A 14180-nucleotide genomic window follows, 5' to 3' on the forward strand; every position below is an offset into this window, starting at 1 on the left:
AATTGCCTATTGTTTAACCTTTTGATCTTTTGTTTTTAAAAAAATTCAGAAAAATTCTCTGCTCTCATGGATAAAACAATTTCAAACACAACACAGGTTTATCAAAAAAAAAAAAAGTTTGTTAAATATGGGTGTGCAACAATTATTGGCACCCTTTGAGTCAACACTTTGTGCTACCTCCCTTTGCCAAGATAACTTTGAGTCTTCTCCTATAATGCCTGGTGAGGTTGGAGAATACATGGCAAGGGATCTGAGACCGTTCCTCCATACAGAATCTCTTCATAACCTTCAAACGCTGGTGGACTCACCTCTTCAGTTCACCCCACAGGTTTTCTATGGGATTAAGTCAGGGGACTGGGATGGCCATGGCAGGACCTTGATTTTGTGGTCAGTAAACCATTTTTGTGTTGATTTATAATGAGAAGGGTTCGAGTCAATTTTTTGAAAGAACTGAGGTTTCCATAAACAGCTGTACAACCATTTGTTGTGTGGACACTGTGGTTAAACCAAGTAAAACAAACAAACAAACAAAAAACCTGGTGGTTCCCTTTCAAAGGAAACTCAGCTTCACGCTTGTCGTTTGTGTGAACGCTTGCGTGAAGACTATTTCCTCTTTTCATCAGTCCAATCTTTAAAAAAAAAAAATTTTTCTTTACTTTTCTGTCCCTTTAAAAAAAAAAAAAAAGTATGAGTGAGAGAGAATCAGGAAGAGTGTCACGCTTTGCTCCCGTTTTATCACGGAGGGACGGACACACTTTCTGTGTGAAGTGTTTGGGGGTGGAGCAGGCCACAGCAGCCCTAGAGAAGGCTGATTGTGCGCATCGTGAGCGCTTTACAATCAGGCAGCTCCGCTCGTGGCTCGCTCTCTTCTCGGACGAAGTTGAGTTTCAGAGCCTTGCGGATCTGTGGTGTAGAGGCAACCAGCCAGCTCAGGTCTTGGGGATCTCACATGGATCTGGAAGAGGAGCTGGAGACTAGTGCTGCTCTATCTCTTGCTCTGTCTTCCGAGTCCGGCTCTCTGCTGGATTTTGGAGCTCACAGTGCGAGTTCTCCTCCTCTTATGGAAAGCCAAAGCTCCAAGGGGGTGCCACTGCACCATAAAGGGAGAGCAGCTCTCAAACGTATAAAGAGCTGATTGACGTGATTACTAGGGCAGTGGAAAAACTTCTAGACTGGTGCTGCGGAAGAGGAAGTGAATCATAGCAGGCTGGACAAGCGCTTTCTCCCCAGTGAAGAAATCTCCCATACAACGCAGAAAACTCCCCTTTTTTCCCCACAGAAGTGCATGATAAAATATCACTATTCTGGGGAAAACCAACCACTAGGCATATTCATAACCCCGCGACGTCGGTTTATTCGGCCATCGTGGGGAATGAACAGCACGGGTACTTAGCTATGCCAAAGGTGGAGGAGGCGCTTGCGAGCGACCTCTCATACAATGAGAGTCACGACATACAATGTGGCTCAATGGCTGTGTTGCAGGCCTACCAAGCAGACCTGCTGAGACAAAGAAAAGAAAGAGCAGTCCTGATGGGCCGTAAAGGGAAGTATGAGGAGACATGAGGTTGGTAAGGCAGATAGCCCCCAGTACTACTGTAGGGCCCCCCCTAACCAATGTTGTCCCAAGTTTTCAGTCTTCTCTGGTCAGCGAGCTGTCACAGGGCAATGAAAATCTGATGCTTTCCCTCCAACAGAATATGGAAGAGTTAACGTCACTAAAAGACCATCTAGAAGTGTGGAAACTACTGCCAAATGTGTCTCCATGGGTTCTGTCCACCAAAGCAAAGGGTTACAAGTCCAGTTCAGAGCTCGACCCCCCAGTTCAGAGGTGTGCTCACCACAGTAGTCAGCATAGAGCAGAGCCCGATATTAGCACAGGAAGTAAGATCCCTCTTGGACAAAGGAGCCATAAATCATGTACCCCATTCCCTGAGGGAGGGAGGTTTTTACAGTTGTTATTTCCTGGTCCGCAAAAAAAGATGGGAGTAGCAGCCAATGTCAGATCTGTGAAATCTGAACTGTACTCTTCAGACATACAGGTTCAAGATGCTGACGATGAAACTTATTGTTCCACAGATTCAGTTCGAGGACTGGTTTGTGATGATGGATCTAAAAGACGCATATTTCCACATAGAAACACCTAGTCACAGGAAGTTCCTGAGGTTCGCGTTTGGAGGCAGCGAGTACCGATATCAGGTTCTTCCCTTCAGGCTAGCTTTATCCCCTCACACCTTCACAAAATGCATGGATGCAACTCTAGCTCCCTTGAGACTCCAGGGCATCCATGTACTAAACTACCTGGATGACTAATTAATTCTAGCATGATCCAGGGAACTGGAGACAACATTGATATGTTGTTCTCGCCCACATGAGGAGCTTGGGGCTCAGGTTGAACCTCAAGAAAAGTATGCTTTCTCCAGTGCACAGGACAACTTTTCTAGGGGTTATTTGAGAGTCTACAACGATGAGGGCATTTCTATCTGCAACACGCATAGGGTCAATCCTAACAACAGTAGAGGTGATGCTGTGTCTATTCTAATTGAATAGTGGAAGCAATCTGTATTACTTATGAGGCGTGCTGTCTTGCTACACCTCTGGGCATAAGGGCTAATTCCACTAGGGGGTCGCCTCCTCGAAGGCTTTATCTAAAGGAGTACCCTTACAGGATGTGTGTGTTGCGGCGGGGTGGTCTACGCCGCACACATTCATTCAATATTAGAGTCTGGACATGCATTCCACCCCAGGCTTAAGTGTCTTGCGGTGGCCTTTGGGCTCGGATCTTTTGAACAGGCCATACCCTCATGACAGAGTGGGTCTTCTTGTTCCCATAGCGTGAAGCTCATGCAAGGTTGAGTTCCATTTGAAAGGGAACGTCTTGGTTACGCATGTAACCCTGTTCCCTGAGAAGGGAACGAGACGTCGTGTAGCTTTGTCATAATGGGGCATGCCTGTGAATTTCATCTTCGTTTCAGATAATAGAGGCTGACGGCATGGTTCACAGGTGCCGTTTATATCACACGACGCACTTAATTGCCACGTCACCTGATCATGGCCTGTCTGTAAATAGGCATGATTTCACACAAGCTTCAGACGCCGATCACACGAGAAGGCGCTTCCCAAACAACATTTCACGCAACGTCTCATTCCTTTCTCAAGGAACAGGGTTACATGCGTAACCCAGACATTTTTGCAATGACAGTACATAGAGTTATTCACTCAAAAAACTTTAGGAAAATTAAAAATGGTCAAGCAAACTGTATTGGACCACTTGAGACTCACAAGTCAGCAAGGAGTATGCTTTCTTTTTTTAGTTGTTGAACTACTTGTTTGCCAAGCAGAACAGATAACCTGGACAAAACATCTGCATGTCCCGGTTGCCCAAGGAACCATTAATGCACCATTTTTTTTTTTTTTTTTTTTTTTTTTTTTAAAACTGTTGACGCATCAATGAAAGTGTATTTCCAAACTCAAAATTTCAAACAAATCCTGCTCCATTAAATGTTCTACTAACACCACTCTCCCAAAAACATGGAGCACTCACTGCCTACACTAGTGCTCCCAATGGGTACATACTTTAAATGACAGCTGCCTGAGGCCGTGAATGCGTTTTCGGTCGTGTAGTGTGGACGGAGATCGTTTCTGAAGCACAGTGGAAACGCCAGTGTGGACGAGGATTGTTTAGTTACTAGTGTAAACAGGGCCTGAATGTGTGAATTTATTCATAGTGGACCCTACATTTTTGCATTCTTGGTAGGACAACCAAAATATTCCAAAAACACGCACCTCGAAGCGGGGACTTCATGGCGGCCTCCACCATGCCGACAAGCAGCTGCAGGCTCTTGGGGTCCTGAGCGAGACCGGAGGCGAAGGCGGCCAGAGCATCTGCATGCCGGCCCAAGTACTGGAGGGCAACACCCTGTCGGAAGTATGCCTGGAAAAAAAAAAAAGGGGGGGGGGGTTGGGGGGGCACACAAAAAGAGATTTTAGATTCATGGTCTATCTGACAATTTTCAGCAGTCACCAATACACTGTGGAATACAATCTTAGATCACAATACTGAGAATATAATGCTATAGTGATAGAGTGGAATAGTACAAAAATATCACAATATTTCAATGATATACGATACGTGAGAATTTTGCATGTAAGCGTCCGATGGCTGAGCCATGATCTAGGCCATCTATGATGATTTGAGCAAATTACACAGATACTTTATCCTTACTGAATTAGACAGTCAAATCCTTTACAAATTACATCAGCAAAGCCTCTCTGGTAAAACTGATCCAGCTCAAACAGTGCTTCAGTGGCAGTCATGGAACGTGATTAGCCACAGCAATAGGTTTGCTCAGAACATCTGGGCACTCGAGACTTTTCCACTACAACTGCTAGTGAATTCCACCAGCGAGTCTAAAACCACCTTCTGTAATACATCAGCATACAGCAAACAGTCGAGGGTGAATGCTCACGTCCTCTATCGATGGTTTGAATGAAAAGAGGGAGATAATATTAGAACTGACAGTATCTAGAGGTTATAAATGAAAGTGTAGGCATACGACTTAGACAATATTTATATCTCATTCACAAAGTAAATGCAACTGCTCACACTCATATCTTGCTGTTAAAATGCTGCTGGTTACTTCTTGGTGATAATGAAGGAAGCCAGATTCCCATCTATGAAACACACTAAATGTCATGTTGCTATAAATGAATCTTCTTTATACCACAGTGCTGGTGAATCCTCAAATCTGAAGGTTTATATTAATGGGCGTCGTTCCTATAGCAACAGCTCAGGGACTTGTACGAGAGGCGCGCTACTTCATCCAAAGCTGTTATTTAACCAATTGTTGATATGGTAAAGTTTATTAACATTTAGACACATATATAACATTTATGGAAGGACTTTGTAACAGCCAGTAGGGTTTGTGTCAAGGGAGAATCTTCAGGATAAATGAGCGTGTCTGCGTTTTTTTTTTTTTTGTCTTAACTTCAAGAGAGAGGGAAAAAAAAAAAGAAGAGAGGATACTATTTATATATACACTATATACTATACAACAGTAAATGTAACTATACAGTTACTGTGTGCTCATAGATTTACATACCCCTTGCAGAATCTGCAAAATGTTATTTAAAAAAAAAAAAATTAAGGGATCGTAAAAATTAAATCTTGTTTTTTATTTAGTTCTGCCCTGAATAGGCTATTTCACATAACAGATGTTTACATTTAGTCCACAAGACACACAATAATAACTGAATTTACACAAATGAACCAGTTCAAAAAAATTTACATACACTTGATTCTTAATCCTGTGTGTTGTTACTTGGATGATCAACAACTGTTTTTATGTTTTGTGAGAGTTGTTCATGAGTCCCTTGTTTGTCCTGAGCAGTTAAACTGCCCACTGTTCCTCAGAAAAATCCTCCAGGTCCTGCACATTCTTTGCTTTTCCAGCATCTTCTGTATATTTGACCCCTTTCCAAAAGTGGCTGTATGATGATGAGATCCATCTTTTCACACTGAGGACAACTGAGGGACTCGTATTACAAAATGTGCAAACATTCACTGATGCTCAAGAAATCAACATGATACATAGGGGGTGTCAACTTTTGAACAGGATGATTGGGGTAATTTGTTATTTTGTTTAAAGATCTTTTTTTTTTTTTTTTAGTACTGCCTTTCAGAAGCAACATAAGATATTTACATGTTTCCCAGAAGACAAAATAACAATTTTCATCAAGCATCCTGTTCAAATGTTTACACCCCCCCGGTTCTTAAATGTATTATGTTGCCTTCTTGATCATCAGTGAAAGTTTGCACCTTTTGTAATAGTTGTGTACGAGTCCCACAGTGTGAAAAGATGGATCTCAACATCATACAGCCACTTTTGGAAAGGGGTGTGGAGGTCGTTGATCATCCACGTAACACCACACAGTATTAAGAATCAAGCGTATGTAACCTTTTGAACTGATTCATTCGTGTAAATTCGGTTATTTTTGTGTCTTGTTGTAAACAAGTTATGTTTATCATCTGTTATGTGAAATAGCTTATTCGGGGCAGTACTAAATAAAAAAATAAAAACAAACACATTTGGCAGATTCTGCCAGGGGTATGTAAATTTACGAGCACAACCGTAAACTGTTAAAACTTATTTTATATATTTCATTCATTTACACAAACAAAATGATCATCGTTGGACATCATTTTCAGGTGGAATAACACACTTAGGGCTGTGATGTAATATGTAAATATGTTTTTCCATTGGCCGTCAAACCATCACACCACCTCGGTGTGGATTATTTTCAGATAGCAGCATAAGTCGTACATTATTACGACTACTTACCTAATTTAATCTTGTGCAAAATGTTGCACTCAACTGTAGGTGACATCCTTCTATACTATCTTGATTCTTTTTTCTCAATTATCAAACGGTAACCTCATCATGCTGCATAGAACTGTATTCCTCATTTCTGTAGAAAATCTACAATAGAATATTACTGGGTGTGACACGTGACTTTGGCGGACGTGTTAACAAAGACGTCCTTTAAATCCCTAAGGGAAGAAATCTGGTGCGGACTATCCACCGCACCATCTCTGCTCGTACAATAGTCCTATCGTATTTATAATACTCTATTATCTAAAGAGGTTGCTCGTGCAAACAATTCGGATAATGAATGAAGGCTAATGCAGTCAGTCCGTATGGCAGTGTTTGACTGAAGTATCCCTTTAACTGCCATCAGTGCTAATCAGCATTCTGCATGCAGCTCCGTTTCCTTGGTCCTGCAAGGGATTGTCTTATACATAATGACTTAATTTTCACTCAGAGGCTTGTTTCATTATGCCGCTAATGTTTGACTACAGGGGTCTCTGTCTGCAGCCTAGCATATACACACACACCCCTACACACCACATGGATGTGTAGGAAGCTCGTTCATGTCTCTTACATATCTTCCCCGGAATCTGGTATTTTTCCAGTCCTAAATTACGAGAGAGTGGAGAGCTGCAGAAAGTGACACAATGAATTTATGAAGACCGGCTGTAATTAATTTCACGACGCACAGCAGGGGGCGTGACCCTTTGATTACAGAGACATCATCTCTTTTTTTTTTTTTTTTTTTTGGACTGCTTCATTGAAACGAATGGAGAGGCAGATTGAATTCCACGCATTAACCTTTAGCCCAACTATGTTATTACAGAACCTTGCAGGCCATCACGCGCCGCTCTCTATTAATTGCCTCAGAGTGTGTGTGTAAGTATACATGTGTGTGTGTACGGGAAGCTCGCCTCTCCCTAAAATATCTTACTGCACCGTCACATCAAGCGATTCCATTTAATCTGCTTTTGACATGTTATTGGAGCAAGGATCAACGTTTCTTACAAAACAGGCTTTTAAAACATCATTTAATGGCATTAGACAGTAAATGTATCGTCGTCATTCTCAGAAGCCCGGCTTATACTAATCGGCAGACTTCTTCGAGGTGCCGGAGCAAATGATCTGTACTGAAATCTACTGACTGACCGTTTCAAAACGTACAAAGTGTGGACGACATCGGTGAGCTTGATCACTAGCTACGTTGACTCTGAACAGTAATTCAGCCACAGCGATGCTCCTCGATAAATAAGTGACCACGTAGAAATATTTTTCTCTCAACGGTTTAACTGGGTTCTCTCTAACTACTCTGTGTGAAAATCTGACGAGGTTTTAGGTCATATTTATGCAGAAACTGAGAAAATTCGAAAGGGTTCACAAACTTTCAAGCACCACTGTAGCTAGCATTTTGCGAATGTCCAGGTTCAAATATGATTTCAAATATCTGTGCTAACTACATTTTGAAGAAAAAAAAAAAAAACCCTTATTTAGTTTTTAGTCAGTTGTAGCAGTAGTATTTACACAGAAATGTGCGGTTTATACACAACATACATAGTAGAGAAAGACTGTGTGTGTGTGTGTGTGTGTGTGTGTGCGCTTGTGCGCGCTTGTGCTCAGTCTTTTCATAGGGCTCTCAGCGCTCAGCAAATCTTTGATGAAAGCTTTTATCCAAATTGCACTTGAAGAAATGGCATTCCTGCTCTTGCCAAGATAAAGAGGATGTGCCGCTTGTTCCAGAGATGCGGTTCCGTTTCTTTAAAACGATTTTTATTTACGATTAAAGTGATTTTCCTCCTCCAAGTACAACAGGTTTTACAGTCATTAATGAGCATAAACCTCTGCTTTACAGCTTCTCTTGCACCACTTTACCAGCTTTTACCCGACCTTGTGCCTTTCCCCTAAGTCTTTTGTTTTCCCGTGATCGTTTCTTTTTCTCCCTCGCACGCTCACACACACACGCACACTCCTCACACTGCCTGATACACATCACTTCATTAAGAGCCTACACAGCGTTCAAGTCCCTTCAGAAAAGACCAAAGTGACAACCGCTCTTGACAGCCTAGCATCTAATCTTTACATGTAGCCAAGCATGAACACAAACACAGTGCATAACTCTTAATCTACCGCCTTATCACGCACCTTAGTGCTTTGCTGATCCGTATGTATGAACAGATGATTGGGGAAGGCAAGGTAAAGTAGGTGTGCCGGCTTAACTCCATCCATCCATGAAACTCGGTTTGTTCAGCACGGCCCTCGGAGCGAACTTGCCTTTCATCTGTAAGCCTGCTTCTGAAGAGCTCTATTCATGGGAAAAGAAATCGTGCTGATGGTTTTTGTTTAAGGGCTCTACAACTCAAGTAGTCGTCTTCGCCTATACGGTATACTTTGCTTTCTAGCAAACAAACAAACACATGAGATTTCGATGCTTCTGCACTGAAATTGCCCGTCTTGTTTCAGGAGTTGCATAGGCAGTTAAATTCGGCACTTAAGCTGCAATCACTTCCTTCTGCCTTCCCAGCCAGGATTAAAATGTCCCGGGAAACAGCGGTGTTAAAAACACACTCGGAGTAAACAACTGTATCGCGTTGACATAACATGCAGTGCTACCCTGATCCATTAGGATGCTCTGCTTTGTAACTTGCTGACTGATTGTACATCAGTAGGAGGTGGGAATGTCTTTGTGTGTATTTATATACGTGTCTCTATCCAGCAAATGCCTCCTAAACTTACTGGCTGCCTAGCAACATTTTCCTGCCTCCTTCCTTCAATACGGCTTGCTATCACTTTGCTTAAAGCGTGCGGTCAGAGACCAGCCAATTAGCTCCAATGAAACGCTCTCTTGCCTCAGATTTGCAGAGGTAGTCTGAAAAATAAATAAATAAATAAACGCCACGGCAAGTTATTCACCCCACAATATAACTGGGCATCTTTGTTCCCTCTGAAAATCAAATGTGACATACATGGCAAAATATGTCTGAGCCAATGGCGAGATGATATTAGTCATGCACGAGCAGGCAGAACGCTGCAGCCTTCCCTGAGTGCATGGTTCGATCGATTGGCCCGCATCAAACCGCAGAGAAGTGCGTGGAAAAGGTCATACTTCAGCCGTGATCAATACACGCATTTCAAATTCGTGGCCTGTTACAACTGTTATACACAGGAACAATGACACAATCAAGAAAGCTGCGCACTAACCTTGCTTTGAAATCAGAGAATGAGCTTCTTAGAAGGAGGAGAGAGAGACAGAAAATTATTATGAAGGTTCTATCTTCTAGCCCGCGGGTGTTGCTTTATTTCTGAGGACAGCTTATTGAAAAGCGCTTTCTGTTCCGTGCTGCCAAAATGTTCATGAATCTGTATTGGGGGTGGGTGATATGGGGTAAAAAAAAATAAATAAATGGTGCATCATAGTATGTGAAGATTTAGATTTGTGCAATAAAAAAAACTGTAGCACCATATGTAAACACTTTTTAAAAAAAAGAAAAAAAAAGATAATTTTATGTAATACCTATACAAATAAACAAATTGATACAGAAGAAAATAATAACATAGCCTTTCCTGTTCAAGTAGCTACTTGATACTGCCAGTGGGTTTTGCAGAAATATCTCCAAAAATGTAAATATTGGTACACTGCAAGGCCAAAAGTTTGCGGACACCTAACCACCGCACCCATATGCAGGCCTTCCTGAAACTCGTCACAGCACTCAACTGTCTAAAATATCTTTGTTCGTAGTAGAACTAGATTAGATTTCCCTAAGAGGCCCAAACCTGTTCCAGCATGACAGTGCTCCAGTGCACAAAGTGAGCCCTGTAAAGACATGGTTTGCCAAGGTTGGTGTTCAAGAGCCCTTACCAAAACCCCACTAAAACACCTTTAGGATGAACTGGAACACCGACTCCCCCGACATCAGTACCAAATCCCAACAGAAACACTCCAAAGTTTAGTGGAAAGCCTTCCAGAAGACTGGAGCAGCAGAAAAGGGAGGACCAACTCCATATTAATGCTCACAGTTTGGGAATGGGATGCTCACCAAGCACATATGGGTGTGATGTTCAAGTGTCTGTACTTTCGGCCAAATAGTGAATCACAAGCATCATGATTATGCTATCGAGACTGGAGAACCACGCCTGGCTATACAGTAACACAAGACTGTAAGCTATGAAACTACATCTACCTCCTTTTGCAGTTTAAAATAGTTATGGCTTGTTATAATGTCTTTCCTGCACTATGTGTACTGCCTTACTTCCAGAATTGCTTCCTTTAGTATTGTGTTTGTACTGTCCTGTTTCTTACTTTGTGTTGTTGGGTTTTGAATGTTTGTCGTACAGAGAACAGAAAGAAATATTTTTGTTGTTTTTTTTGGTATCATGCCAGTACAGTACAACAAAAAAAAAGTATCATTGAAATGAACTGTAACATATTCATCTGATTATGATTCATACGATTTCTGCCCTAGTGACTGCCCGTTACGCAGAGCTAGAAGATAACACAGAGCAAGAGGGATCCAACACTTGAGGTTAGTAGTATTAGCAGATGCCTCAATCATCTTTACTTACATTAATCAAGACCAGATGGCGACTGTGCAAAAAAAAGATCCCTGGCTCGAGTTCTGGAGACACGAAATGTGCATGTCTGAGGAATATTAGTACTCATCAACTATGGCAGAGTTTCACATCTGGCAGAAGCACATTCTACTTTACACACATGCCTTGTGGGTACAATGCCTGGGAGAGCGGAGGCATGCTTTATTCAGAGCATGTCAGTGCACGATGTTAACCTTCTCTGCTCAATCCCTTTAGGCACAGCGGCGCGTTACCTCTGAGGACTGACTATTCAACATCATGCATGAATGTTACAGTAACATGAGTATATTATCAACCAGTCCTAAGATGAGTGAGGTACTTATTAATACATCAATCCAGCATGAGTGTCTTGAAGCTTGACGTGTTCTTCCTCTCCACTGAGGGAGAAACGTCAACCATGGGAGTATTCAACTGCTCACGAATCAAGACGGCAGCATCAGCAAAGCTGCGAAGACGAGACAGATGGGCTGAGAGTTGAGGACTGCAGAGGTTCTCGTTTTTAGCGCATTGCTACAAAAACGTCCTAACGCTGATGAAACTGATACAGGATAAGCTCTTGCCAGTGACAGTCCTCCTGTTAAGAGTAAAGAGAGTCCATCACGCACTTGGTTTCCTTTACTATAAGCTAAAAATCAGTTGTTATCGACCACGGTCAAAGTAAACAACAGCTGCATGGTTGCTGCTATAAGCAATTTAAAAAAAAATAGCTTGCAACAATGAGCAGTTTATCCTTGAAACCGCTTCAGAAACGAGAGTCGATAATCGGACCCGTGAACCCACAGCACTGACATCATTTTATTACCAGATTCAGTTGCCAGGTGCTATGCCTTCAGCCAAGGTGACTATATTTAAGGCTGAACCCTTTACAGTGGTAATTGGTGCCTCGTTTGTTCCCATACACAAGGAGGAAGTAGTGCCAAGAGAGAAAGACAACAAGGACTGTAACATCAAAAAACAGCAAAGCTACAAAGATGCTACAATAACAGCAACTGTTTAGATCTTCATGCCTCGTAACAAGTAAATAAGTGACATGTCAAGCGCAAAAGTGCGTGACAGAAGGAGGAAAGAGAAGCGGACAGATGGAGTAAGTAAAGCACTCCTCATGGCTGGTCATTGTCCAGCAACTCTGTTTCCAGGTTGCCTGGAATGCAGATGCTTAGATCTCCCAGTAGATTACCAGATAAATGCACTCTAATGCATAACAGATGCAGCAAGACCAAATATAGACCTGCTAATTCCACAGAGTTACGTCCAAGCCAAGTGTTTAGAGGAATAGTTTGAACAAACAATAGAAACCTAAGTGACGATGCATGTAGGATTCTTCTGCTAGTTTGGAGTGGTGGTATGCTAGCTAATGTTCACTTGTAGTTAGGTTATCTTGAGTTGATCAACTCAATACTGCTTGGTTAGCATTTAGCTACTTCAAAACAAGTCTTACTGATGTGTCATTTTGGTGAGTCATTTACCACAATTTTCAATTAGGTACAGAATCTCCTAAAGTACTTTGGTTGTGTGTAAGCGTGTTAAGACTCGTTCCAGTTTAAAAGGTAGACAAATTTCGGTGACCAGCTGTGGAGAGATTAAAGTGTTGAAAGGCAAACAACAAACCTTAATTGAAACCAATGTCATCAGCTGTTCCTAGCTGGAAAGCCGGGCCCAAAATAACAGGGCAAAGCTCCATGAATATTAATCTGCATTGTTGTGGAAAGCTAATCAAACATCATTAATCTGGACATGCATGTCTTTGTAAGCAGTCCAAAAGAGACAAACAAATGAATTCCACTGCCAGATGCAGCCAGCGAGTCACATGACCCCAACGACCCAACTGTCCGAGATCGTGGTCCAACATGCAGAAACAAGCTGGGAAACATTGGCAGATGTAGTGTTTATCAAAATAGTGGTAAACAACTACATTACCACGGGATCGGTTTTAATTGGGACTGTGCTGCTCTGAAAGCAGATCCTCTACTCTTCTATGAAGGAGTACATGACTTACTGACACAGATACCATGCCGGTGTAGTCTGAATGATCTGGGTGGAACTGCAGAACCATCACCGACTTGCTTGGACCTCCGATGTAACATCATCTTAGCAGTGTGTCTGAACCGTGCTGATAGGATAGCCTTGACTGTACTAGCATCCAGACAAGTTGTCCCCAACGGCTCAGGGTTTGCAGTACTGAGTGCACTGGAGTACGAAATTGAGGCTGCCATGAGTTCAGCTGTTTATTCGTTTATTTTTTTCCCTTGTTTCCCCGAAAGAGTCTCATTTCATACAACAAGGGGTTTAGGCAATTACTTGTGACAATAGCAGGCATGGCAGCCACAGGAAGGATTGATCCGGACAAGCAGGAACCCTGTTTGCTTTATTAAAAGCCATTCATCACCGTGCTTGGGTGTAATGGTGCAGAGAGCATAGTAGGATAGGGGCAAGACTGTGTGTGTATGTGTGTGTTTGTGACGGAGGAGGACAAGCACCGACACTAAGGAAGCTTCAAGTCTTTCATTAGCGCACATCTTATGTTCCGGTGAATGTTAAAAAAAAAAAATTAATTAAAAAAATATTCAAGTGTACTACAGCTGTAGCATGAACCCCCTTCACTGCCTGAGGGCTCGCCTCACTCCATACTACCCCCCCCCCCCCCCATGTTGATTAATCCCAACCCACCTTAGCTTCCTGCTTACACTGGCTACTAGAACACGCTGATCAATATGCTACATGAAAGCAGGTGCAATACCATGCCCCATGGTGTGAAAGGGTCAAGGTCAAGAAAGTCTGTGGTTAAGAGAGATGCAGTCAATTTTCTTTTCAGATATTAACCTATGGAGGGGTGAAGCATTGTTAGGGATTAGTTCAGCAGAAGGCTTCTCAGCGCTGTGTGACCTTGCTGCGCGAATGCCTGCTAAGCTGGAGGCACAAGAAGCTACATGAAGGGCAGAACAACAGACTGAGAAAGAAGGAGAGAAAGAGGAGGGGGAGTACAGACCCAGAGAAAGAACTGACAGGTACATACATAATTGGGCTGTCAGACACATAAGTAAAGCTGAGCTTGGGTGGGGGTGGGGGGTGGGGGGGGCTTTGGGATGCTTTTTCTGATAAAGGTCATCACTCGCCAGCTGTGGAAACCATGACAGCCCAACACGGCTAATACCGGTCCAGTGGTACGAGTCTTCAGCATGTTCAAGTACTGAATGACAGCAAGGATGCTGAAACAGGTAAGATCTCCATCTA

At 42.5% G+C, this 14180-nt stretch overlaps 1 protein-coding gene across 4 annotated transcripts in view; it reads right to left on the reverse strand.

Moving 5' to 3' along the window:
• The window catches only part of ttc28 (tetratricopeptide repeat domain 28), a 238946-nt gene that overhangs the window by 90151 nt on the left and 134615 nt on the right, over positions 1–14180 (reverse strand). For all 4 annotated transcript variants that reach the window (XM_053644552.1, XM_053644553.1, XM_053644554.1 and 1 more), the window contains one exon: positions 3784–3931. In XM_053644552.1, the coding sequence (XP_053500527.1) occupies positions 3784–3931 (148 nt within the window). The remainder of the gene's footprint in view (positions 1–3783; positions 3932–14180) is intronic.

The sequence above is a fragment of the Ictalurus furcatus genome, chromosome 16, assembly GCF_023375685.1.
Source record: "Ictalurus furcatus strain D&B chromosome 16, Billie_1.0, whole genome shotgun sequence".
NCBI lineage: Eukaryota > Metazoa > Chordata > Actinopteri > Siluriformes > Ictaluridae > Ictalurus > Ictalurus furcatus.